The sequence below is a fragment of the Oncorhynchus kisutch genome, linkage group LG13, assembly GCF_002021735.2.
Source record: "Oncorhynchus kisutch isolate 150728-3 linkage group LG13, Okis_V2, whole genome shotgun sequence".
NCBI lineage: Eukaryota > Metazoa > Chordata > Actinopteri > Salmoniformes > Salmonidae > Oncorhynchus > Oncorhynchus kisutch.
Window position 1 is genome coordinate 66,182,961 of NC_034186.2, and position 26,477 is coordinate 66,209,437.

The window sequence follows — 26,477 nt, forward strand, 5'->3', positions numbered from 1 at the left end:
TTATTCGACCATGCTGGTCATTTATGAACATTTGAACATCTTGGCCATGTTCTGTTATAATCTCCACCCGGCACAGCCAGAAGAGGACTGGCCACCCCACATAGCCTGGTTCCTCCCTAGGTTTCTTCCTAGGTTTTGGCCTTTCTAGGGAGTTTTTCATAGCCACCGTGCTTCTACACCTGCATTGCTTGCTGTTTGGGGTTTTAGGCTGGGTTTCTGTACAGCATTTCGAGATATCAGCTGATGTACGAAGGGCTATATAAATAAATGTGATTTGATTTGATTTGATTTAGTTTATGAATGCCTTAATGCAGGTGATGCCTTGTAACTTATGGTTTTGCCTTGTATAATTTGAACTGCCTAGTTAAATCAATGTTAAATAATAGTATATATATATATATAATGGAATCCATACATTTTACAATGATATCAAATATTTTGTCTTATTAGCTAAATACTGTATGAAAAAGATTCCAGCACTACAATAACAAGAAATGTTTGCAAACTTACCTGTTGTGTATATTGTCTGAATTGAAGAGGTGAATTGTTTACTCCTCTGCTGTGCTTGGGCTTGGGTAGGAGGTGGGGGGTTTGAATTTCAGAAAAAGCTGCATCTCGGAAGCACCAATTATCATGGCTGTTGGGTGGGGACAACGTTTCTAATAGATCAATACTGGTATGGTCCAGGTGAAGGCCACGATAGAAGGACATTTAAGCGCCTTCATTTCTGTCCTGAGGACTGAGGAGACATTGTGAGGTTGATGTAGGTTCAGGCATTATTTAGTCCAGGGGCCTCATTTAGCAAAGGTGTGCTTTAATTAGCAAAATGTATTAAATGTTACAAATTCTAGCTAGGTGGCTAAGTGGCCAATGTTAGCTAGGCTAGGGGTTAGAGGTTAGGGTTAATGTTAGGGTTAAGTTTAGGAGTTAGGTGAAAGGGTTAAGGTTAGGGTTAGGGGAGGGGTTAGCTAAAAGGTTAAGGTCAGGGTTAGGGGAAGGTTAGCTAATATGCTAAGCAGTTGCAAAGTAGCTAAAAAGTAGTAAGTACTAATTAGCAAAAATGCTAAAGTTGTCTGTGATGAGAGATTCAAAATGTGTTATAAGCCCACCCAATGAGATTCAAACTCACAAGCTGTCACGTTCTGACCTTAGTTCTTTTGTTATGTCTTTGTTTTAGTATGATCAGGGCGTGAGTTGGGTGGATGACCTATGTTCCTTTTTCTATGTTGGTTTTTGCGTTTGGCCTGGTATGGTTCTCAATCAGAGGCAGGTGTCGTTAGTTGTCTCTGATTGAGAATCATACTTAGGGAGCCTTTTCCCACCTGTGATTCATGGGTGATTATTTTCTGTTATGTGTATGTCACCTTTCAGAACTGTTTCGTTTCGGTCACATACACATGGTTAGCAGATGTTTTTGCGAGTGTTACGAAATGCTTGTGCTTCTAGTTCTGACAGTGCAGCGATATCTAACAAGCAATCTAAAATTCCACAACAACTACCTAATACACACACATCTAAGTAAAAGGATGGAATAAGAATATGTACATATAAATATATGGATGAGCAATGACCAAGCAGCATAGGCAAGATGCAATAGATGGTATAAAATACAATATATACATAGGCATTAGTTACAAATGAGAATTTCTATTGGGCAAATTCAGGTATGTTTAGCCCCGTTTCGTTCCATTTGCTTCAATCACTAGTGCCAAAGTGATTGTAAAAAAACTGTAAATGTCATACGTGCAGCCCTCTAAATGATTGTCTCAACCCAAAGTGGTCCCCTTACAAAAAATAGTGAGTAACACTGGTCTACACAATGGTGCTACCCGCTGTTGAGGCTACTGTAGACTTTCACTGCAAAACAGGGTGATTTAATCAATTATTTGTTGACATTTACAGTGCATTCAGAAAGTATTCAGACCCCTTGACTTTTTCCACATTTTGTTATGTTCAGGGTTGGGGAGTAATGGATTACATTACAAAAAAACAGTAACTGTAATCCGTTACATGAACAGCAAAAATATTGTAATCAGATTACCAATACTTTTGAAAAACTTGAACTAAAACTTCAAGGATTACTTTTAAATTATTCGTCATGTGAGTTGAGATGGGTGTGTCTTGGCTATAAATGATACTAAGAACTGTTTTGTAAGCACTCTCAGAGAATTCATTTATAGACACTGAATTGGTCTGAGAGTCACAGGGTTGTGATGGAGCTCATAATACAGTTTTTTTCCAACTGCTTACACACGAAATCTTTTCATGTCACACGATTTTTGAAACCTCTCACTTAAAGTGCAAAACTACACACCAAATATCCAAAACCATAAGCTATTTCTCAGCCTTTGACTCAGTTGTCAATTGCATAAAACACTTTTTTCAAAACACAACACACAATTCTCTACCTAAAACACAAATATCTAACAGGAAGTGACTTGCTTTCCTTTAACAAACACAACCAATCAAAATGCTACACTTATTCACCAGGTCACACACACACTCCTCACATGTGCAAACACTAATAGCTTAACTGATCACTAACCAATCACTGCTTTACTGTAGTATAGGCCTATAAATAGGTCAAAGGTCAGATGACCTGTTTTGAACAATGAATGCCAACAATGGACAGAGAGCAAGAGGAGTAGGAGGAAGAAGAGGACGAGGGAAAAGAAGAGAAGGAAGGAGAGCCATCTCTGATGAGATTAGGGCAACATTTGTTGATCATGTGATCAACCACAGTTTGACCTTGATTCGATTTACAGTGGCGTCCATAATTCGAACCTTCAGAAATGAGAACAGGTATGCAACTATCTAATGACTATTTTAGCATTACAGCAATGTACTGTAAAATACGTATGACTGCATAGTATTGCATAAACATTTGTAACTCTAAGCCATCCATTTACTGCACTGCATTGAATGAATGAGGTTGGTTATCATGCTGTACTACATTTGTTTTGTACATTGTTTACAGTTCCTATGCTGAACACATACTGTGTTTGAATTCTGTACAGAGTGGAAAGGCAAAGACATCATGGAGGACGAGGACACTTGTTTAAGAATGTAAAAGAGGCTGCAATTATAAATATGGTTTTGGCCAACAATGTAATTAGGATTCGAGAGATAAGAGAGCATATCTTGAATAATGACACCATATTTAACAACATCAATGCTGTAAGCCTGTTGACCATACAACGCATCCTCCAACGGCACCGAGTGACGATGAAACAACTTTACAAGGTGCCATTTGAGAAAAACTCTGACAGTCAAGAATATGCGACATGTACTTCAGTACTTCAGACATACCATATTTACTCATCTGTATATCCTTTTGTCTGTTACAGAGAGTATTGGAGCTGGATGCCCATGTAATTCGCCAGTAATTTATTTATGTGGATGAGGTTGGCTTCAACCTCACCAAAACCAGGCGTAAGAAATGTAATAGGAAAGAGGGCAATTACCAATGTCCCTGGACAGCGTGGGGGTAATATAACTATGTGTGTTGCCATCACTCAAAACGGGGTCCTCCATCACAATGCCACACTGGGTCCGTACAACACCGGCCATATGCTCACTTTTCTGGATGCAATTTACACAATGCTTGACCCTGATCCAGATCAGGAGCCTGCTAGATTTGTGGTTTTATGGGTCAATGTTAGTTTTCACCAGGCTGTTCTGGTCCAAAACTGGTTTGCCACCCTTCCACAATTTTGTATTGTTTTGTACCTACCCCCATATTCACCTTTTCTAAATCCCAGAGAATTCCAGAGGAATTCTTCTCAGCCTGGCTCTGGAAAGTGTATGATCGCCAACCCTATGCCCGCATGCTGCTTCTCCAGGCAATGGAGGACGCATGTGGGGACATAGAGGTTGCCTCTGTCCAAGGTTGGATACGCCATGCTAGGAGATACTTCCCTCGATGTTTGGCAAGAGAAAACGTATCTTGTGATGTGGACCAATTCCTGGACTGACCCCCCCCCCCCCGGGATCCCAGACACACAATTGCGTTCTTTACTGTGTTCTAAAGAATATACTTTTGGTTTACATATGATTCTGCTTTTGTTGTATGCTACTGTATACAACAGTAATGTTTGGCCTAATAAATATTTTCTGTTTCTACATTGCATTGGTGTTTACAGTGTACTTGTTACCCCTCTCAGCAGATTACTTTCACTGTAGAACATTGTATTGAAATGTAGATAGAAGCCTATGAAAGACCATTGAGCTTCAGATTTAGAACAACTGTGTTTACATGGTATATCCAAAAATGTACTATTATGAAAGCAGATTTTGCCATTTGATGCAAATGCTTCATTCTGACATGTGTTTATGGCATTTTGAATGCAGTGTTACATTTTGAAGATGTGAGGCATTTTGCATTTTGTGTGTGCAGTTTTGGGAATTGTGTGTAGAGTTTTGAAAAAAAGGAGACAGTTTTGAAAATGTGTGTAAGCAGTTGGAAAAAACTGTAATTAAAGATGGACTTTATGATAACTCTGACTTGTGTGGTGGTTTGGTCTCATGATTTGGTAAATACAGGAAATTTCCACTACACCTCCACTGTGCTCTGTTTATCAATGGAAACATGCGTAGCCTCTAGTACATCCTAGAATCTCCACGTACGCCAGAATTTCAGTAAGAAATGTAAGCATGGTTGATAATGAGGCCTTTACTGTATTATAATTTGAGTTTCAGTTTTTGTTTGCTGTTTCGTTCATGTTTTGTTATTTTTATTTGTAGACTCCATTCTGATCCTTACTCCTCCGCCACGAGGAGTAAGCACTGGCCAAAGGCTCAGGCTTTAGAAAGAAAAGTCTTTTAGATGTGTGGGAAATAGAATCCATTACTCTATAATAAGGCCTAGGTCAGGAGCTATGCAGAATGTAGACCTACATGTTTTACTCTATACCGTTTCTATTTTGTATAATGTGGCCAGCCGTTTATTAAACCCTGCCAGAAGTTATGCTACCAGTGCTGCAGGTGAACAAGTGTAGTTCTTCTACAACTCCCCTGTTAGGCCATCTGTTTTTTAAGGCCTACTAAGGCAAGGCCCCACAAATTACCGGACTATTAAATCCTTCACTGTATTTTGTTCATTACTTAATGTTGTTCATGTCGAGGGGACACAGCATGCATTCTTTCTTGGAGTTGGATCAATTGTGCCTGTCAGCGAGAAAATCTCATTTGTCAGGTTTCTTGGCTTCTCTCCAGGAAAGGCTTGACCTCGCGACCCTTCCCATCAGGAGGTGAGCCAGTCACCGAGGTATAAAAACCCTGTGTGTCCCCGGAGACTCCAGTCCAGTGGGTTCTGAAGACAAGGGCAACATTAAAGAAGTACCAAACTTACCAGGCTACGGTAAGATGTATTTTCTTTGTCATTATAGTTTAAAAGTTGAAGAACAGAAGAGTAGTGAGACATAATGAGATATAACAATTAGCTTTTTAAGATGTAATCATTTGCTAATTAATGTCTCTTATTAAATTGCTTTCATCATTGCTTAATTTTCAGTGAATAAATCCTTCTATTCTTTCTAGAGATGACAATCTGGCAACTGCCTTCCATGCTCCTTGTTGTTATATCAAGTGTCTCTCCTCATCCTCATCACTTATTTGAGTATGATGAGCTGAGCCAGTATGTTGACAGCCATCAGGAGGAATATGTACAGGCAAGTTTCTAAACAGAATAATGATGTTGTCTGTTTTATTATCTGATAATACAATATTCATTATAAATAAATACTCTCTCTCTGTGTGTGTGTGTGTGTGTGTGTGTGTGTGTGTGTGTGTGTGTGTGTGTGTGTGTGTGTGTGTGTGTGTGTGTGTGTGTGTGTGTGTGTGTGTGTCTGTGCTTGCGTTTGTGTGTGTGTTAGACTCTGAGGGACTGGGTTGCTGTAGAGAGCGACTCCAGTGATGTCTTGAGGAGGCCAGACTGCCATCGCATGATGGATATGACGGCTGAGAAACTACAAGCCATAGGAGGGAAGGTGGAACTAGTGGACATCGGCGTACAAGAGGTCAGTTTTCTGAAATGTGGTCAACTTAATGATTATGTTATAGGATCTTATTGTTTGCTTTTAGCTTAGTCTTTAGAGTCCTTTAGTGGCAGATCAGACTGGTTTGCAGAAAGCAATACTGAAAGTTGGGTGTTAACAGAAATGCTCCCTGCCTTGCAAACTGTATTCAGGTCCTTTTCTGCATCTATCATGTCTTTATCACCATGCTTAGCTGCCTGATGGCAAGACAGTGGCCTTACCCAAGGTGGTGACAGCCCAGTTTGGCAGTGACCCCAGTAAGCAGACAGTCTGTGTGTATGGACATGTGGATGTCCAGCCCGCTAAGCTAGAGGACGGCTGGGCCACTGAACCCTACAACCTGACAGACATCAACGGTAGGCTATGGCTTCCAACAGTAGTCTATGGTATCCAACAGTAGGCTGTGGATTCCATCGGTTGGGTATGGCTTTCAATGGTAGGCTATGGGTTCCAACAGTAGACTATGGGTTGCAACAGTAGGCTATGTTCCAAGGGTAGGTTATGGGTTCCAACTGTAAACTATGGATTCCAGGCGTTCACAATCACAGCAATCAAATCAAATCAAATTGTATTAGTCACATGTGCCGAATTCAACAGGTGTAGGTAGAGCTTACAGTGAAACGCTTACTTATGTGCCCCTAACCAACAATGCAGTTTAAAAAAAAAAAAGGATAAGAATAAGAAATAAAGGTAACAAGTAATTAAAGAGCAGCAGTAAAATAACAATAGCGAGTCTATATGCAGGGGGGTACTGGTACAGAGTCAATGTGCGGGGACACCGGTTAGTTGAGGTAAAATGTACATGTAGTTAGAGTTATTAAAGTGACTCGTGAAATGTATTATAAGGATTTTTTACAGTGCTTTACATTAATCCATTCTAGACTCAACACACAGAAACATCTATCTACAACTAACAGCCAAGAGATATTGTAGCTAACGTGAAGGAATGAAGCAAGTACTTGGGTGTGGGATGATTTTTACCATACATATTTTCAACCAATGTAATGTAACTGATGTAACTGATACATGCATGTTAAATGTCAATGTAAGGTGAACAGAATGGACATTTATTTGAAAATAATTACTTTGATTCTACCCCTAAGGACACCTCTACGGCAGAGGGGCGTCTGACAACAAGGCCCCTGTCTTAGCCTGGATACATACAGTGGAGGCCTATCAGGCCCTCAGCATTGTGAGTGTCCAGTAAGAAGAGATATCAGAGTGAACTCATAGGAGATGTAGAGACATAAGACGTGGTGAAACAAGTTAAGTTGCAGTCTATCTGCCCATTATTAGTGAGCCTTCCTTTGTTATAACAATTTTTTCCCCCTCCTCCTCTCCACCCCCTGCCCTCTCCCCATGCAGGACCTGCCAGTCAATGTGAAGTTCATCATCGAGGGAATGGAGGAGACCGGGTCCAATGGCCTGGACGCCATGATCGTGGCGCAGAAAGGCACGTTCTTCTCCGATGTCGATTACATCATCATCTCAGACTGTGGTTGGCTAAGCCGACGCCCCGCCCTCACCTACGGGACCAGGGGAAACTGCTACTTCTTTGCTGAGGTAGGACGGGCTGGGGGCATTTCCAATTCTGTGGAACGTAACTTTTTCAAGATCATTAATGAATAGCAATGGTGACTTTGTCTGTTTGGTAGGTAGAGGGCCCAAAACAGGACCTACACTCAGGGGTGTATGGAGGCACTGTTATAGAGCCTATGACAGATCTGATCGGCATATTGGGTGGGTTTTTAACCTCTTTGAGTGACAGAATGTAATACTATCTTAACACCTACTGTATAGCTATCTCTGGCTCATGTTTGCACGCAAAGCTATCGTTCGTGTGTCTGTGTGAGCTCTCTATTGGCACAAATAATAAAGTATTAGATGTCCCTACAAATGTGTGTCTATAAGGACTGCGTGTGTGTGTTGGCCTATGTCTCCCCCCAGACACACTGATCAGCCCCAGTGGAAAGATCCTCATTCCAGGCATCAGAGAGGCAGTCGCCCCACTCTCAGACGAAGAGTGGAAGATGTACCAGGACATTGAGTTTGACATTGAGAGCTTTAAGTCCAAGATTGGCGTCAGCCAACTCATGTACAGCAACAAGGTGATGCACAGGGGAGTGGATTTTTTTGTTGTTGTTCTTTTAAGGTTTTTGCTCCTCCTATCTCTGTTTCTCTGTTTGTATATAGCCAGCATGTATATATCGTTATTGTTCATTTTTGTTATGTTTTCTTTATTGTGTTATTTTATTGTCTTTTATCTATTTGTACATTTTCATACTTTTTAACTGCCTTGTTAGGAAAGGGCCCGTAAGTAAGCATTTCATGGTAAAGTCTGCACTTGTTGTACTCGGTGCATGTGACAAATAAGAGTTGATCTGATTTGATTTCTCAGGTAGATCTGCTGGCCCATCGTTGGCGTTACCCTACCGTTACCATCCATGGAATCGAGGGAGCCTTCTCTGGCCCTGGCTCTAAGACGGTCATCCCTGCTAAGGTCATTGCCAAGTTCTCCATCCGACAGGTCCCCAACATGGACCCAGCAGTGGTCAAGAAACAGGTGGGTGGTACACACCTCTCACCCAGTGCATTGTACAGTTGCAACAAACACGGTTACATGCAGTTACACACAGTTCACACACATTTCTGGAATTGTTCTCACTATTTCAGTTTGGTTTCAGTTAATGAATTAGACGTGAAGACTGCATGTATGCCTGTTACATATTTGTTCTGTTGTAGGTCACAGACTACCTGTACTCTGTGTTTGCCAAGAGAAAGAGCCCCAACAAGCTGAAGGTGACCATGATCATCGGGGCTAAGCCCTGGTTAGCAGACACCAAGCACCCCCTGTACGAGGCAGGGAAAGCGGCCGTGAAGAGAGGTACAGTTAGACAACTCTGCTCTGGAGATGTTCAGAGGACGTTTCTTATGCTGTGTGTGTGTCTGTATGAACAGTGGTCACAGAGGTAATGATTACTGTATTGTAGCTGACTGTGGACATTTATTGCACAACAGTAGCTTCACAGTCATAGGCCTATCTGTAATTGTTAGAGTTAAGATACCAGACATAGATACATATCCTTATCGCTAAAAGAAGCCAGTGTGCTGTGGTTCTACTGTAGACCTATCAGTGGTTAAGGCATGACAGTGCAGCGGTATTGTAATGTTTGTGTAGCAGAAAGGACTTGGAATGACAATCTCGTGAAGAGGTAGCCCTGTCTGAGGCTTGTATTCCCAAATGACACCCTTGGACCTTGCAGAGGTACTCTTGGTCTAACGGTTAAGATATTGACTTGGTGAGCAGGAGACCTGGCTTCTAATCCCACTGGTTGCAGTTGGTTTTCCTCTACTGCAGGTATAATGCATTATGACGCAGTCAAACTTGTCATTGTTTTCCTCTAGTGTTTGACGTGGAGCCAGACCTGATCCGTGAAGGGGGAACCATCCCCATCGCCAAGACCTTTGAGGACGTAACCGGGAAGAGCATCATCATGATGCCTATCGGAGGCTTTGACGACGGCCTCCACTCCCAGAATGAGAAGATGAGCAGGTTAGCCTTTCAATCTGCTAATACTGTACTGTATGTATACATTTTTTAACCCTGAACATTTATAGATTTTTACCCATGCACACACGAACACACACACAGATGTATCAACAGTCTTATTTCTGTTTAAAGGATTGGTTGAGGACATATTGTTTTCTCTCACCCATTCCTTTCCCAGGTACAACTACATAGAGGGGACCAAGTTGTTCATCGCGTACCTCCATGAAGTGGCCCATCTCAAGAAGGACTGAGAGCACCTCTTTTCATCACCACTGTTAAAAGACAGTTCTATAATGTTTAGCTTGTATGAGATCCCATCAGTGGAGTCTGGCTTTGTTTAGCTTTTTTCCTGACATTAACTGGTAACTTTTCTGGATTCTTTCCCTCTAAGCAAAACATTCCAGAAACCCTGTGAGTTCTTGGCATCTGATATAGCCTCAACACTCTGCCTCTCTCTCTCGCTCTCTTTCTGTATCTTTCTTCCTCCCTCACTTTCCTCCATTCTCTCTCAATGTCTCTCTCTCTCATTTTCTCTCTCGTTCACACGCAAATATCTACTTGAAACAGCAAATAAAACTGGTATGACGCACCTAATGTTTCCTTCATCTTTTTCATCTGGGATTCTTTAGAAAGAATACCACCACACCACCAAGGCATAAAAGCAGCCACAAAAACCAAGAGCAGCAAAATTGCAGTTCTCTCTTTATGTCTGGCACATGGACACTCTTTTCGTCGGCATTATGGTGAGTCTTTACTATTTTAGCAAAACATGTATACATTTTTTTCAAGGACTTCCTTAATTAAGTGCACTACAAAGACTTTGTCATGGAAAAACAGAAGTGGCTGCATGTTCATAGATGGTATGAGGAGGAAGAAGGGTGAAATTACTTAACAGAAAAATTTGTCTGATATTGAACATCAATATGATTTTATGATGATCTGAGTGGGGTCGTGAGTGTGTATGCATGCATAACAGGCTTTGCATGAGCAGCTAACCTTGCTGGTGTAGTGTACTGTAGCCTAGATATTGTTAAAACAGTATTATGACATCACCAACTGTACCAACTTCTGGGATCATCCTTCCCGGTCTCTGTATTAGTTATGTTAGAAAGTTAAACAGTAATCCCAGTTGAGACAGTGCTAAGTCGCGTGTTGTGTCATACTGCACCCTGATCTTTGATCCTCGAGTCCAATCAAGTCAATCAGATACCAGAAACCACCTACAACCATAGAAATTGAATTACTAGAACAGACAATTCCATTCAAGTCACTGCTGTGTGTTGTTTTGGAATTCTATTTCTATGCCCCTACACTCTCTGGAGGAACACAGAAATCTAAACTCCCCAAACCACCCAGACCTGTCCAAGTAGGAGTCAGTAGCTAGAGACAAGTAGAAGCCAGTAGAAAGGGATTGTGGCAAATATTGCTACATTATGGAGTAAGTTATTACTTGGTTATTATCATCACTGACTTCCTGTGGCATCTTACTCTCCCTCACAGACAAAGTTCATTGTTGTTGCGTTCTTGTTACTCCACACATCGGCTTCCTCTTCGTCCTCCTCTTCCTCTTCTCCTAGAGCAGCAGGCATGTTGAAACAACTGTTTCAATACATAGATGACCACCAAAATCAGTTTGTTCAGGTGAGGAACGAGCACTATTATGACATTCTACTTGGAGTTGGGACTCCTACCTACTCTCTGTTACTGAACTGTAGAATGATACAAATAGAGATGTTTTTGTGCTGTAGTGAGGTGAATAAAGAGAAACAGAAACAAAATAATGAGAGAGAGTGAGAGAAAGAGTGAGAGAAAGAGCGAGAGAGAGAAAGAGAGAGATAGAAAGAGAGAGAGAGAGAGAGAGAGAGAGAGAGAGAGAGAGAAAGAGAGAGAGAGAGAGACAGAGAGAGAGGGGGGGGGGTTAACACTTTCATGATAAATATTGTGATCTCTGATTAAACCATCAAAATGATTCTGAATGTGGGTCAGTGATGGTGTTGCAGTGTTCTCTGCACGTATACCTGCCCTAGACAGTCTATGGCTGTGTCCAGTTATTATTATACAATCTATGAAATATTCTGACCCTCTCCTGGTTGGTGCCTGACTCAGAGGCTGAGGGAGTGGGTTACTGTTCAGAGTAACTCAGGAGATCACACAAAATGGGGAGAAGTTGAAAGGATCCTGAACATGACAGCAGTGAGGATCCAAGAGATGGGAGGCACAGTGGACTTTGCAGATATAGGCACTCAACAGGTAGGCTACAATACACACCACCAGTCAAGTGTATTATTCTCCAGATAATGTCACACAATTGGGTGTAATAATCTGTCTTAAAATACCTTTTAAAAAGAATGTACCTTTCCGGTCTATCACATAAGCTGCCCAGTGGGGAGACTGTGCCACTTCCACCGGTGATACTGGCTGAGTTTGAGAGGGACCCAAAGAAAGCTACTCTCTGTATCTACGGCCATGTGGATGTCCAGCCAGCCAAGATGGCGGATGGCTGGACCACTGACCCCTTCAATCTAACAGAAATCAAAGGTATTGCTGCATGTTACATGCCATGAATGGAGGGGTTTGATGTACATCCAAAATAATAACATGAGCTGGACAAAAATAAAGTCAATTTTGAGGGAACGTAATGTCCACTCACTGTCTTACTGGGCCAAAATGGGATATTTTAAACAAATCAGTTTGATTACTGATCAAAAGAGGAATGTCCACTCACTGTTTTGCTGCTCCCGTACGGGATCTTTTGATAAACCTTAGATGATATAATCACAACCAGGTTGCCTGCCTGTTATTCATAGGCCAGCTTGAGCTAGCTAATGTACCCTGGTATTACAAATGTGACAATATGAGAATGATGGTGGCTCAAGATTTTGGTTCCCTAGGTAACCTGTATGGGCGAGGGGCCACGGACAACAAAGGGCCGGTCCTGGCCTGGCTTCATGCTGTGGAGTCCTACCAGGCCACAGAGAAGGTTAGGATTTGCCCTGAAACAGCACAGCTGAAATCTGAATCTTAATGTTCTGCTTGTAGTCTCTAGTTAGTTTTCAGACATTAATAACCATTGCTATGTATTGCTTTACAAAGCAATGGTTATTAAAGGTATTCTGTAATGCATGTATCATAACCTCAATGTTTGGGGTAATCTGTGAGTCTGAATATAAAACCATTTGTGGGATTGTAGTGGAGTCAAACAGTATGTGAATAAGAGAAGGGTCACTGACTGGTAGGATTGCCTGGATTTATTGATTTCAGGAGATACCAGTGAATATAAAACTCATCATTGAGGGTCTGGAGGAGGTGGGCTCATACGGTCTGTTGGAGTTGACCAGGAAGAGAAACGACAGCTTCTTTGCAGATGTGGACTTCATAGTGATCTCTGACAACGTGTGGGCGACCAGAAACCCAGCCCTGACCTATGGAACCAGAGGGAGCAGCTATTTCTTTGTGGAGGTGATGATATAGCTTATTTGATTGGTCAAATAAAAATGTGACACACTCTACCAGGGCACCATTTGTTCAGTATCTTCCTCTGTTATGTGTTTCAGGTTGATGGCCCTAAACTGGACTTCCATTCTGGAGTGTATGGGGGTTCTATCCAGGAGCCCATGTCAGATCTGATAGCCTTACTGGGTGAGTGTTACAGGAATTAAATTCCTCTATGTTTTAATACCCAATTAAAATTAAACACTCTGTCAATTCATAAGAATTTGTAAGACTCTTATTTGTAAAAAATGGACAGAGACCAGTCTTTAAAATCAACCAGCTGCCTTTATTCTCGAGAGTACTGCGCATGATACATTTTACCACAGGTTATAAACTGAAAATGACGTCAGCATTTTCTAACTGTTCCGTCTCTTCTTGACACTGGTACAAAGGCTGTATAGTTCTCAAGCCTTCCCACATGTCTATCCTTACTAAGATAATTTACAATCAGAGCTAAGGTCTGCCTGTGTAGATAAGCCTTCTAGCCAGTCTGGCTATAAGTTCATTCATTTCTACCAAGGAAAAGACAGTCATTGTTCTAATTCTTGATTATATTTACACACATTATATTCAGTACTAGGATTATAAAGAAAATTCATACATATACAGTAATATAATAGTATTCTGATTAGTCAGTCCTGATTGAAATGTATACATAATTAGCCATTATTGATAAAAATTCCCTTAACAGTGAGATACAGAGGTGTTTGACTGACAGCTCTATCCAATCATCAAGAAAAGATAGGCGCAACTCTCTTGTCTGATAGTAAAAAATGATCATTTCATTCCGTTATAGTTAAGGCCAGAAGTCCCTGCACCAAGCAAAAAAATAAGATAAAGGTGTATGTGAGCTAAGGTGCTTACCCAAACTCGGTTCTAGTTAAAACATGTTTCATCCCAAAATGTCTTCATTATTTCTTATTCCTCCCAAACAGGAAGTCTGTTGGACCACACAGGTAAGATCCTGGTTCCTGGGGTCACTGATGATGTCGCTCCCCTCACTGAGGATGAGAGGAAGCTCTATGACAACATCAGCTTTGACCTGGAGGAGATGAAGAGTGTGGCTGGGGTCAAACACTTCCTACAGGACACTAAGGTACTTGTCTTACCAATTATGGTCATTGTCATGCCAAAAATTGATAATGGCATAACAACCATTGGAGTTGGCTATACTATTTTTTAAATTGTACCTTTATTTAACTAGGCAAGTCAATTAAGAACTAATTCTTATTTTCAATGATGGCCTAGGAACAGTGGGTTAACTGCCTTGTTCTGGGGCAGAACGACAGATTTTTACCTGGTCAGCTCGGATATTCAATCTTGCAACCATCTGGTTACTAGTCCAACACTCTAACCACTAGGCTACCTGCCGCCCCATACTAAACTAATCTGGGCGTGAGGATGAAGACATGTTTTGTCAGTGGGTTGTGTAGAAGTCGATGTTTGACAGAGGGTGATTACTTTTTGGGGGATACACACTATCTGAGCTGTATAACATGATACAAACAAAGTGTGTTAATATATATACAGGAGGAAGTCCTCATGGCTCGATGGCGTAACCCATCCTTGTCCATCCACGGGATCCAGGGGGCCTTCTCAGAACCAGGCACCAAAACTGTCATCCCCAAACAGGTCACAGGGAAGTTCTCCATCCGACAGGTCCCCAACATGGACCCTCCAGATGTGGAGAGGAAGGTAAGAGTATCTACCTGTCATGGTTTGAATGACAGAGGTAGCACGCTTGGGACAGGAGAACACCCATAACAAACCCTTTAAGGATCAAAATACATGCACGCAACCCCCATAACCCCCACAACCCCTGCATCTCCCGTAAACCCTGTAACCCCCATAACCTCTGTAACCAGTGAAATTGGTAAATTACCAAAACGTAAATGTATTGGTCTCTGAGTAAGTGTACAGTATAGAAATGTTGGCCCGCTCTATCTTGGGCACTCCAAGAGTCAATGTGTATATTTAAAACCCAGAGACCAATGTTAACATAACCACCCTCTTTAAGCCTCCATGTCAAACTCTCCCCTGTCACAATGCCATGTTTCACAGGTGAAGGAGCACCTTCTGCAGGTCTTCTCCACTCTAAAAAGCCCTAACAGGCTGAGGGTGACCGCAACTGTTGGGGCTAAACCATGGGTGGCTAACCTGAAGGACCCACAGTACGTTGCCGGACAAAGGGCAGTCAGAGAGGGTCAGTTGTAGAGGCCATTTACATAACCTCTCTCATTTGAAACCATGTCTAAGTTCGTTGTTTAAGTTAAGATGCGGTTTATCCTTGTGTTAGTGTTTGGAGTGGAACCAGAGCTGATCCGTGAGGGCTCCACCATCCCCATCGCTCAGAACTTCCAAGAGGAGACAGGCAAGAGTGTGATGATGCTGCCTATAGGAGGCCATGATGATGGAGAGCACTCTCAGAACGAGAAGATCAGCAGGTAAGAGGAGATGAGAAAAAGAAGAGATAGAATTCCATACGTTTCTCCCCTAAATTCGTTTAAAAAAAATTTACATAGCAGATGAATCATGGCAAACATCATCTTCAGTAAAATACTGAATATTGTTTTTCCCTCTCAGGTACAACTACATTGAGGGGACGAAGCTGTTTGCTGCTTATATGTATGAGCTTTCACTAGTAAAGTAGGTGCAGGATATATTTCCATCCAAGCTGTGACCATGATAAATATGCTGTAGGTGACAGCATTGTGCTACTTGAGTGCCCGGGTTTCCGTCAATAATGTCTGATTCCATGCTGTGACTCCACTCTCCCAGGGTGTCTCAGGGGGAGTGGGATATGCAAACAACACATGTCCATTTCACTACACAATGGATAGGTTACACAGTTGTACTTGTGTGTAACAGGAAATATATAACCAACACATGTCCATTTCACTACACAATGGATAGGTTACACAGTTGTACTTGTGTGTAACAGGACAAATATAACCATTCGACCTTTGAACAGGTATTATTACATAGCCTGAATGAGGGTTATTGCATAAGTACAACCTTTTAGCCCCCTCTAGAATAACTATTTCTACTATTTGTATTTTTTGCATGTATTCTACTGTGGATGAACTAATAAAGGGGGCAAAGACAAATGGTGGCATGTCTTGTGAAATCTTTCTATTTGTCAGAAGGTGGGTGTAGCTGGTGCATGAAGTCAGGCGCAGGAGAGCAGAATGAGTGAGCAACGTACTTTACTCAAAGTAAATGCGCAAGGTAACAATACACTTGACCAACAATAAACGGTAATCAAATACGCACGGGTGAAAACACCACCCGTTGAAATCCAGCCGTAACGTACCGAAAGAACATAGAAACAATCACGCACAAAAACATGGGGGAGACAGAGGGTTAAATACACGAAAAGGTAATTGGGGAATGAAACAAAGTGGGTAGAAAACAAAGACAAAATAAATGGAAAATGAAAAGTGGATCAGCGATGGCTAGAAGACTGGTGACATCGACTGCCGAACGCCGCCTGAACAAGGAGAGGGACTGACTTTGGCGGTGACAGTACCCCCCCCCCCCCCCTCCCCCCCTTGATGAACAGCTCCAGCAGCATGCCAACACCGACCTCGGGGGCGACCCGGGGATGACCTGGAGGGCGAGGCGCAGGGCGATCCGGATGGAGAGGGTGGAACTCTCGTAGCATCAATGGGTCTAACACGTCCTCCACCGGCACCCAGCATCTCTCCTCCGTACTGTACCTTTCCCCCTCCACGAGGTACTGAAGACCCCTTGCCCGACGCCTCGAATCCAGTATGCGAACCTGGGCCCCCTCGATGTCCAAAGGGCGCGGAGGAACCTCCCGCACCTCAGACTCCTGGAGTGGACCAGCCACCACCGGCCTGAGGAGCGACACATGGAACGAGGGGTTAATAATCGGGGGGAAGCTGTAACCTGTAACAAACCTCGTTCAGTCTCCTCAGGACTTTGAATGGCCCCACAAACCGCGGGCCCAGCTTCAGGCAAGGCAGGCGGAGGGGCAGGTTTCAGGTCGAGATCCAGACCCGGTACCCCGGGGCGAACACCGGGACCTCACTGCAGTGGCGAGCTGCACTGGTTTATAGCCGCCTCATGGCCCGCTGAAGTTGCACATGAGCGGCGTCCCATGTCTCCTCAGCGCGCCTAAACCAGTTGTCCACTGCAGGAGCCTCAATCTGGCTCTGATGCAAAGGCGACAGAACCGGCTGGTACCCCAGTACGCACTGGAAGGGGGAGAGGTTAGTGGAGGAGTGGAGGAGCGAGTTCTGGGCAATCTCTGCCCAGGGCATGAATGCCGGCCACTCTCCCGGCCGGTCCTGGCAATTAGACCACAGAAACCTACCCACATCCTGGTTCACTCTCTCCACCTGCCCGTTACTCTCGGGGTGAAAACCCAAGGTAAGGCTTACCGAGACCCCCAGAAGTTCCATGAACGCCCTCCAGACCCCTGACGTGAACTGGGGACCTCGATCAGATACTATGTCCTCAGGCACCCCGTAGTGCCGGAACACTTGTGTAAACAGGGCCTCCGCAGTCTGTAGGTCCGTAGGGAGACCGGGCAAAGGGAGGAGACAACAGGACTTAGAAAACTGATCCACAATGACCAGGACCGTGGTGTTACCCTGTGAGGGAGGAAGATCCGTTAGGTAATTACGAAATCCACCGACAGGTGCGACCACGGCCGTTGTGGAACGGGTAAGGGTTGTAACTTCCCTCTGGGCAAGTGCCTAGGGGCCTTGCACTGGTCGCACACCGAGCAGGAGGAAACATAAACCCTCACGTCCTTAGCCAAAGTGGACCACCAGCACTTCCCACTAAGACAGCGCACTGTCCGACCGATGCCCGGATGACCAGAGGAGGGTGACATGTGGGCACAATAGATCAAACGGTCACAGACAGCAGATGGACATTGGAGGGGAGTGAGATCTGTATGTAACGCCTGCTCGATGTCCGCGTCCAGTTCCAACACTACCGGTGCCACCAGGCAAGAGGCCGGGAGTATGGGGGTGTGATCCATGGGCTGCTCTGCTGTGTCATACATCCGGGACAGTGCGTCTGCCTTCACGTTCTGGGAACCTGGTCTGTAGTATAGGGTGAAAACAAAACGGGTAAAAAACATGGCCCACCTTGCCTGGCAAGGGTTCAGTCGCCTCGCTGTTCGGATGTACTCCAGATTGTGGTGGTCAGTCCAGATGAGAAAAGGGTGTTTAGGGTGTTTAGCCCCCTCAAGCCAATGTCTCCACGCCTTCAAGGCCTTGACGACAGCCAACAACTCCCGGTCACCCACATCATAGTTTCGCTCCGCTGGACTGAGCTTCTTCTCGAAGAAGAGATCCGGAAGAGCCAGCATGGGAGCCGAGGTAAACAGATCCATCAGTTGACTAAAAACCCTGTCCGCCTCAGCTGACCGCTGCAAACGTACCAGGCCGGCCTTCAGCATTGAGGTAATGGGAGCCGATACCTGACCAAAACCCTGTATAATCCTCCGGTAGTAGTTGGCAAACCTTAAGAACCGCTGCCCCTTTACCGTGGTGGGAGTCGGCCAATTACGCACGGCTGAAATGTGGTCACTCTCCATCTCCACCCCTAAGGTGGAAATGCGATACCCTAGGAAGGAGACGGACTGCTGGAAGAACAGGCATTTCTCAGCCTTGACGTACCGGTCATGCTCCAACAGGCGACCAAGCACCCTGCGCACCAGGGACATATGCTCGGCGCATGTAGCGGAGTATATAAGAATGTCATCAATATACACCACTACACCCTGCCCATGCAGGTCCCTGAAAATGTTGTCTACAAAGGCTTGGAAGACTGATGGCGCATTCATCAATCCGTACAGCATGACGAGGTACTCATAGTGCCCTGAGGTGGTACTGAAAGCCTTCTTCCACTCGTCTCCCTCCCGGATACGCACCAGGTTGTAAGCGCTCCTGAGATCTAGTTTGGTGAAGAAGCGCGCCCCGTGCATTGACTCAATCACTGTGGCTATGAGCGGTAGCGGGTAACTATACCTCACCGTGATCTGGTTCAGACCCCGATAGTCAACACACGGGCGCAGACCTCCCTCCTTCTTCTTCACGTTAAAGAAACTCGAGGAGGCGGGTGAAGTGGAGGACCAAATGTATCCCTGATGCAGGGATTCGGAGACATATGTTCCCATAGCCTCCGTCTCCGCCTGAGAGAGAGGATACACGTGACTCTTGGGAAGTGCAGCGTCTACCAGGAGATTTATCACACAATCGCCCCGTCAATGGGGTGGTAATTGAGTCGTCTTCCTTTTGGAGAAGGCGAGAGCCAAATCGGCATATTCAGGGAGAATGCGCACGGTGGAGACCTGGTCTGGACTTTCCACCGTAGTAGTACCAATGGAAACCCCTAAACACCTCCACGAACACTCTTGCGACCACCCCGTGAGAGCCCTCTGTGGACAAGAATCAGTGGGGTCATGACACGCTAACCAGGGTAGGCCCAGCACCACAGGAAACGCAGGAGAGTCAATAAGGAAGAGACTAATTCTGTCCGGTGACCTCCCTAATCAACCCTGACCCTAATGGTCGACTATCTAAGGCGTGAACGGGGAAGGGAACAGCCAATGCGATCCCTAAACCCAGATGAACCAACCCGGCACCGACCGGCAGTGTGACTTCTAAGGCCACAGATGGTGCACGAGCTGGAACCCCCTTTGGTCTCCCTGCGCACCGCGCCTCCCAGCTCCATGGGTATCAGAGAGGGGGTGCGGGGGGATGGAACCAAAAGAACCCGATCTGAACGTCTGCGAGTAGCCAGCAGGTTATCCAGCCGGATGGACAGGTCCTCCAGATCCACTGGTCGAACGTGAGGGTGGTGTCTCCGCAGGCCAACTCCCGACTGCAGCGCAGACTGCAGTGATAATGCTTGATCAGGGCCCTGTCGTTCCATCCCGCGCCGGCAGCCAGGGTCTGAAACACCAGGGCGAACTCCTGGGCACTCCTCGTCCCCTGCCTCAGATGCAAGAGGCGTTCACCTGCCTCTTCTGGGCAGTCTTCGACCACTCGCCCGAGGGTAGAGCGGCGGGTGAACGCCTCTTCTATCTGAGATTAACTCCTCAAACTGGTCCAACGCCTTGTGGAGAGAGGGAGATGCGGCGTTGGTCCAGTTTAGGAGTTCATCTCAGATGGAAGAGGCGTTCACCCGTTCACCCACTCCAGGGCTTTCCCGGTGAGGCACGAGACGAGAGCGGACACCCTCTTACGGCCCGAAGGAGCAGGGTGGACGGTTGCCAGGTATAAGTCCAGCTGCAACAGGAACCCCTGGCAGTTCGCCATCCCCTCGTATTCCTGGGGAAGGGAGAGACAAATCCCACTGTGTCCAGTAGAAGGAGGGGCGTGTAGTGGAGACCCCGGTTGTGCTGGTGGAGGTGCTGGAAGAACTCCCTGTCTCTCCCAGCGGTGCATTGTCTGGATAACGCGGTCCTTGGTAGTGCCAAGATGGTGGAGCATTGCTGCGTGCTCCCGAACGCACTCCTCCACCCCTATACCCGGGGTACCTGCTCCTGCTGACTCCATAAGTTTGGTCCGGAATTCTGTAGGGGGTGTGTATTGGCGGCAGAGAAGTCAGGCACAGGAGAGCAAAAACTGATTTACAATGGCGCAGTTTAATAAACAAAACCAGCGTGAACAGAACAATAAATAAATGGGTAAACAATAAACAATTCTGGACAAGGACATGGGGGGAAACAGAGGGTTAAATACACAACATGTAATGATGGAATTGAAACCAGGTGTGTAGGAAGACAAGACTAAACAAATGCAAAATGAAAGGTGGATCGGCAATGGCTAGAAGACCGGTGACGTAGACAGCAGAAAGCCGCCCGAAACAAGGAGAGGGACTGACTTCGGCGGAAGTCGTGACACTGGGGCTCTGTTCACAAACAAACAGACCCGACAGAGCCAGGTCAGCAACACAATTAGACCCAACCAAATTATGAGAAAACAAAAAGATAATTACTTGACACATTGGAAGAATTAACAAAAAAACAGAAAACTAGAATGTTATTTGGCCCTAAACAGTGAGTACACTGGCATAATACCTGACCACTGTGACTGACCCAAATTTAAGGAAACCTTTGACTATGTACAGACTCAGTGAGAATAGCCTTGCTATTGAAAATGACTGCCATAGACAGACCTGGCTCTCAAGAGAAGACAGGCTATGTGCACACTGCCCAAAAAATGAGGTAGAAACTGAGCTGCTCTTCCTAACCTCCCGCCAAATGTATGACCATATTAGGGACACAATATTTCCCTCAGATTACACAGACCCACAAAGAATTTGAAAACAAACCCAATTTCAAGAAACTCTCATATCTACTGGGTGAAATACCATAGTGTGTCATCACAGCAGAAAGATTTGTGACCTGTTGCCACAAGAAGAAGGCAACCAGTGAAGAGGACTGCCTTAACTAACATCCACATCTTTGGTGCCCAGGGAACAGTGGGTTAACTGCCTTGCTCAGGGGTTGAAATTTTTTTTTTTTACTTTGTCAGCTCAGGGATTTGATCTATCAACCTTTTGGTTACTGGCCCAGCACTCTAACCACTAGGCCATCTGCCACCACATCATTGTAATTACAACCCATGTTTATATTTATTTAGTTTACCTTTTGTACTTTAACTATTTGCACATAATATGACATTTGAAATGTCTTTATTCCTTTGGAACATTTGGAAGTGTAATGTTTACTGTTTAATTTATATTGTTTATTTCACTTTTGTTTATTATCCACAACACAATTAACACTCAAACAAACAAAAACATGGTTAAACATCTATCCAACAAACAGGACGAAACTGTTCGGAAAAATGGAATCCACAAAATATTCACACACCATAAACAGAAAAACATAGATAAACTAACATAGACAACCCACCCAACCCACGCCTTGACCATGCTAAAACAAAAGACAAAACAAAGGAACTAAGGTCAGAACGTGACACCTCCACAGTAACTAAACACAACAATCTCTGAATAACCCATATGCTCATAAACAGATCAATGTTATTAACCAGTTTGTAATAGGCAAACTCAACCCTCAGTCTTGCTGCCAGCATGCCCACCACGTCCACAGACCCCTGTCCTCGAATACTGCCTTTTTGTGTCTTCCAAATTGCTAATTTAACTTACTAGTTAAGTAAGAGAACTACACCTCTTCAACTAAACCTGCACATTGGCCCAAATATAAACATTTGGGAAGAGAAAACCTTTCCCAGAGCTGAGAACCAGCTAGTGATCAGGTCAATCATCCTGACCAACCTGGAACACTGTAAAAACAGATGTGCCAGAGTTTCAGAACAGATACCCCTCCCCAGGGCAGCAGGGTAGCCTAGTGGTTAGCGCATTGGACAAGTAACCGGAAGGTTGCAAGTTCAAACCCCCAAGCTGACAAGGTACAAAACTGTCATTCTACCCCAGTTAACCCACTGTTGGGTTAACTGAATTTGTTCTTAACTGACTTGCCTTGTTAAATAAAGGTTCTAAAAAAACAGTAGGATCCAGGTGTGCCAGATGCATGCTGGTGGCTATACTGTAGCTCCATGTATTATCCTCCATTGGAGGTCAGCTGTCCTCTTGTCAATAGACAGTTTATATAAAGACCACCAACAGTCTTTTGGGGAGGCACCTAACCAAACACACCCGCCCACCTCGTTGATTTTACCCCTTTCCAGGGAAGAAGCATGGGACACTTTTACACATATTATGTACATGGCCTTCCTTCCCACCGCCTTGAACTCCCCCAGTTCCGGGGTATCGAAAGAAAACAGCATCCCCACATCCTCCTCTAATGCACATCCGCATCAGATGACCCAGCTTGGTACATCCCACACCTAACAGGCATGAACGTAGGCTGGCTGAACCCATAGCATGGGACTGGAAGACAGTGTAATAAAAAAGGCTCTTCAAAAAGCCAAGTCCCTGGTGGCGTGCCGGCCTTACGGGACTTAGCGAAATTCTCCAAGCCTGCATAACAGACTCATAGAATGGAGTCAGACCAGACAAATAACCCCCCTCTACAGTTAAGAGGAAATGGTGCTTGTCTCAGCCCAAACAGCCTGTTGTCCTCATCAATGTGTAGGCTGTATTGACCCAGCTAGAACTGTCACTGTACAACCGTCTCTGGGTTGCTTGAAGCCGGAAAGCCATGATTCCAGAGGAAATGTCCACCAGGCCTTGCCCACCCTCATGCAGTGGCAGGTACAGGGCTGCAGTTTTAATCCAATGTTGTCCAGACCAGAAGAAGAAATTGACAAGTGTCCTCTGAAGCTCTTGTATCAGCGACTGTAACATCATTAGCCTGTGCCACAGGGTAGAAGCAGCTAGGTTATTGGCTATTAGCACCCTTTCCCTATAAGACAGCTGCGGTAGCACCCAGTTCCACCTAGACAATCAGGTACACACCTTCTTCAATAAACCCTCTGTTATTTTTTTAAAGACACCAGAGCCTAGAAAAAAAACAAAGTCTTCGTCCCATCTCTGCTCCACTGGAGCCCCCCCTGGTAACCGTGGAGCGGACCCTATCTGAAGCCCCCCTGGTAACCGTGGAGCAGACCCTATCTGAAGCCCCCCTGGTAACCGTGGAGCGGACCCTATCTGAAGCCCCCCTGGTAACCGTGGAGCAGACCCTATCTGAAGCCCCCCTGGTAACCGTGGAGCAGACCCTATCTGAAGCCCCCCTGGTAACCGTGGAGCAGACCCTATCTGAAGCCCCCCTGGTAACCGTGGAGCAGACCCTATCTGAAGCCCCCCTGGTGACCGTGGAGCGGACCCTATCTGAAGCTGACCTGCCCACAGCGAGTCACTCTTTTCCCAATTAACTCTAGCTGAGGAGGCTCCCTCATACTCCTTCATAGCGTTTGAGAGAACCTTAACATCCTCATCCCCTGTAAAAAGAATGATCACGTCATCAGCCTAAGCAAACAGTATTATCGTAGGACCCTTCATAACCCCTGGCACAGAGAAACCAGTAAGCCTCGCACTTAAAAAACAAAGCATTGGTTCAATTGCCGGACAATATAACTGTCCTGAAATTGGGCAGCCCTACCTAATACCCATATGGACAGGGATGGAACAGCTCAAACCACCCCCCACCTTCACCATACATGAGGCCCCAGTGTAGAGTAAACTCATTCAAGACAAAAAAAAACATCCACAAACCCAAAGGCTTTCATTGTTTTGAACAAGAACTGGTGGTCCACACGGTCAAAATCCATCTCCTGATCCAAAGAAAGCAAACCCACATTCACATCAGACAGTTTACAAATGTCTAAAACATCTCTTATTAGAAACAAGTCATCAACAATAGAGCATTCAGGTACACTGTAAGACTGGTCCTTGTGGACCAACAGCCCTAGTTATTCTTTCAACCTGTTTGAGAGACACTTAGATATAATTTTATATTCTGCACACAGCAATGCAATAGGTCGTCAGATTTTAAAAAGAGCCAAATCCACATTTTTGGCAACAATGAAAGCACAGCATGTTGACAGGATACAAGAAGAGAACCCTCATAAAAAGACTCACACACCACTTCATAAAAATCCACTCTAATAGACCCGCCAAAAGTGCTTTTAGAAATCAGTGGTAAACCATCGATGCCAGGGGCTTGGCCTGATGAGAGCTGCATAACTGCAGTGGACACCTCCTGCAGAGTTATGTCAGAGTCAAAAGCAGCTCTCTGTTCGGGGCCCAATTGAGGAAGTCCATGTAACAACTGTTCAGCACATAGAGGATCACAATTCTCCGCCTTATAGAGGGCAGAGTAGAAATCCACAGCATGTTGGCGCATCTCACCATCCTCCATGGTCACCTTCCCATCAGGGAGACGAAGGCAGACCATCTGTTTGCGTTGCAATGTCTACTGCCCTAGTTAAAAACAAAAGGCACTAGCCGCATCCATATCCTTGAGGGTAGCAAAGCGAGACCTAATCAAGGCACCCTTAACCTCTATGGGATTGTAAACAACAAGAACATTTCCCAGGACCTAGACGTCTGATATGGGAAGAAAGCTTACATTCTTGTTAGTCTAACTGCACTGTCCAATTTACAGTAGCTATTACAGTGGAAAAAAACTTTATTGTTTGAAGAGAGTGCACAACAACAAAAAACTTGTATCATGGTAACTGGTTTGATACATTCACCTCTGAAGGTAAATAATGTACTTAATGTTCAATAATCTTGCTCTGATTTGTCCTCCTGAGGGTCCCTGAGATAAAAATGTAGCAAAGTTTTGTTTGATAAAATACATTTTTATATTCAACTGTAGGACCTGAGTTCTACAGTTTGAACCCCTGCTGTGTCTGGCTCCACACCCACCCCACCCGGCCATCTAGATGTTTGAAAGTTAGTGTATAAGCTAATAATCCATCATGACATTCCTGGGAGTGTGTTAACTTACATTTTATATTACCATATCATTTTTGTATGTTCTCTATAGTTATGTACTTCAAAATGTATCAATTGACCATTTCGGCACATTTGGGCAGACTTACAAAATATTGTCCAGTATTGAAATGCTTCACTAGATCAATCTGAAACATTGCACATACATTGCCATCTAGTGGCCAAGATCTAAATTGCGCCCAAACTGCAATAATACATTCAGGCCTTTCTCTTGCATTTCAAAGATGATGGAACAAAAGAAAACAAAGCAACACATGTTTTTTTGTTTGTATTAACTTTTACCATATCTAATGTATTATAGTTTCCTACATTAATTTCACATTTTAAAAGTGCTTGCTTTCAAATGGTATCAAGAATATACATATCATTGCTTCAGGTCCTGAGCTACAGGCAGTTAGATTTGGTTATGTCACTTTAGACGAAAAATGCAAAAAAAAGGGTCTGATCTTTAAGAGGTTTTAATTAAAGGGTCTGGATACTAGTGTAAATGTGATATTTCAGTTTATTTTTCATACATTTTTAAAAATGTCTAAAAACCTGTTTTCGCTTTGTCATTATGGGGTATTGTGTGTAGATTGATGATGGATTTAAAAAAATATTATTGTTCATTTTAGAATAAGGCTGTAACGTAACAAAATGTGGAAAAAGTCACAGGTTTCTGCATACTTTCTGAATGCACTGTAAGTGTTATCCAAGTGTTAAAAGATCCAAGTGTTAAAAAACACTTGGGTATTATGAGAACATTTCCGGGAAAAGAGGTGAGTCAACAAGATCTTTCACCTTCAACAAGAAATGTTTATATTGTACTTCAGATAGAGATCAGCTGTGACTTACATTTGTGTGACTTGTCTGTCATCTTTAGCTGAAAGAAGGTGAGTCAGTCAGTGTGAATGTCTGTCAGAGATATTGGCCTGGGCTGGGAGGGGGCAGGGTTAAACATACATTAGATGAGATTAGGAGGAAGCAAC

At 44.3% G+C, this 26,477-nt stretch overlaps 2 protein-coding genes across 2 annotated transcripts; both read left to right on the forward strand.

The window, feature by feature from the left end:
- The first annotated feature begins 5,292 nt into the window (after positions 1-5,292).
- Positions 5,293-9,955, forward strand: LOC109901870 (cytosolic non-specific dipeptidase). Its single transcript, XM_020497864.1, has 12 exons — positions 5,293-5,359; positions 5,539-5,669; positions 5,874-6,017; positions 6,229-6,391; positions 7,139-7,227; positions 7,401-7,598; positions 7,691-7,775; positions 7,983-8,143; positions 8,434-8,598; positions 8,778-8,919; positions 9,441-9,588; positions 9,764-9,955. Exons 2-12 carry the CDS (start codon positions 5,541-5,543, stop codon positions 9,834-9,836), a joined length of 1,497 nt encoding a protein of 498 aa, XP_020353453.1. The 5' UTR covers positions 5,293-5,359; positions 5,539-5,540; the 3' UTR covers positions 9,837-9,955.
- Positions 9,911-16,189, forward strand: LOC109901869 (beta-Ala-His dipeptidase). Its single transcript, XM_020497863.2, has 12 exons — positions 9,911-10,328; positions 11,086-11,226; positions 11,692-11,835; positions 11,961-12,123; positions 12,477-12,565; positions 12,847-13,044; positions 13,140-13,224; positions 14,013-14,173; positions 14,608-14,772; positions 15,139-15,280; positions 15,374-15,521; positions 15,661-16,189. The coding sequence occupies exons 1-12, from the start codon at positions 10,302-10,304 to the stop codon at positions 15,725-15,727; spliced, it is 1,530 nt and encodes a 509-aa protein (XP_020353452.1). The 5' UTR covers positions 9,911-10,301; the 3' UTR covers positions 15,728-16,189.
- The last annotated feature ends 10,288 nt before the right edge of the window (positions 16,190-26,477 follow it).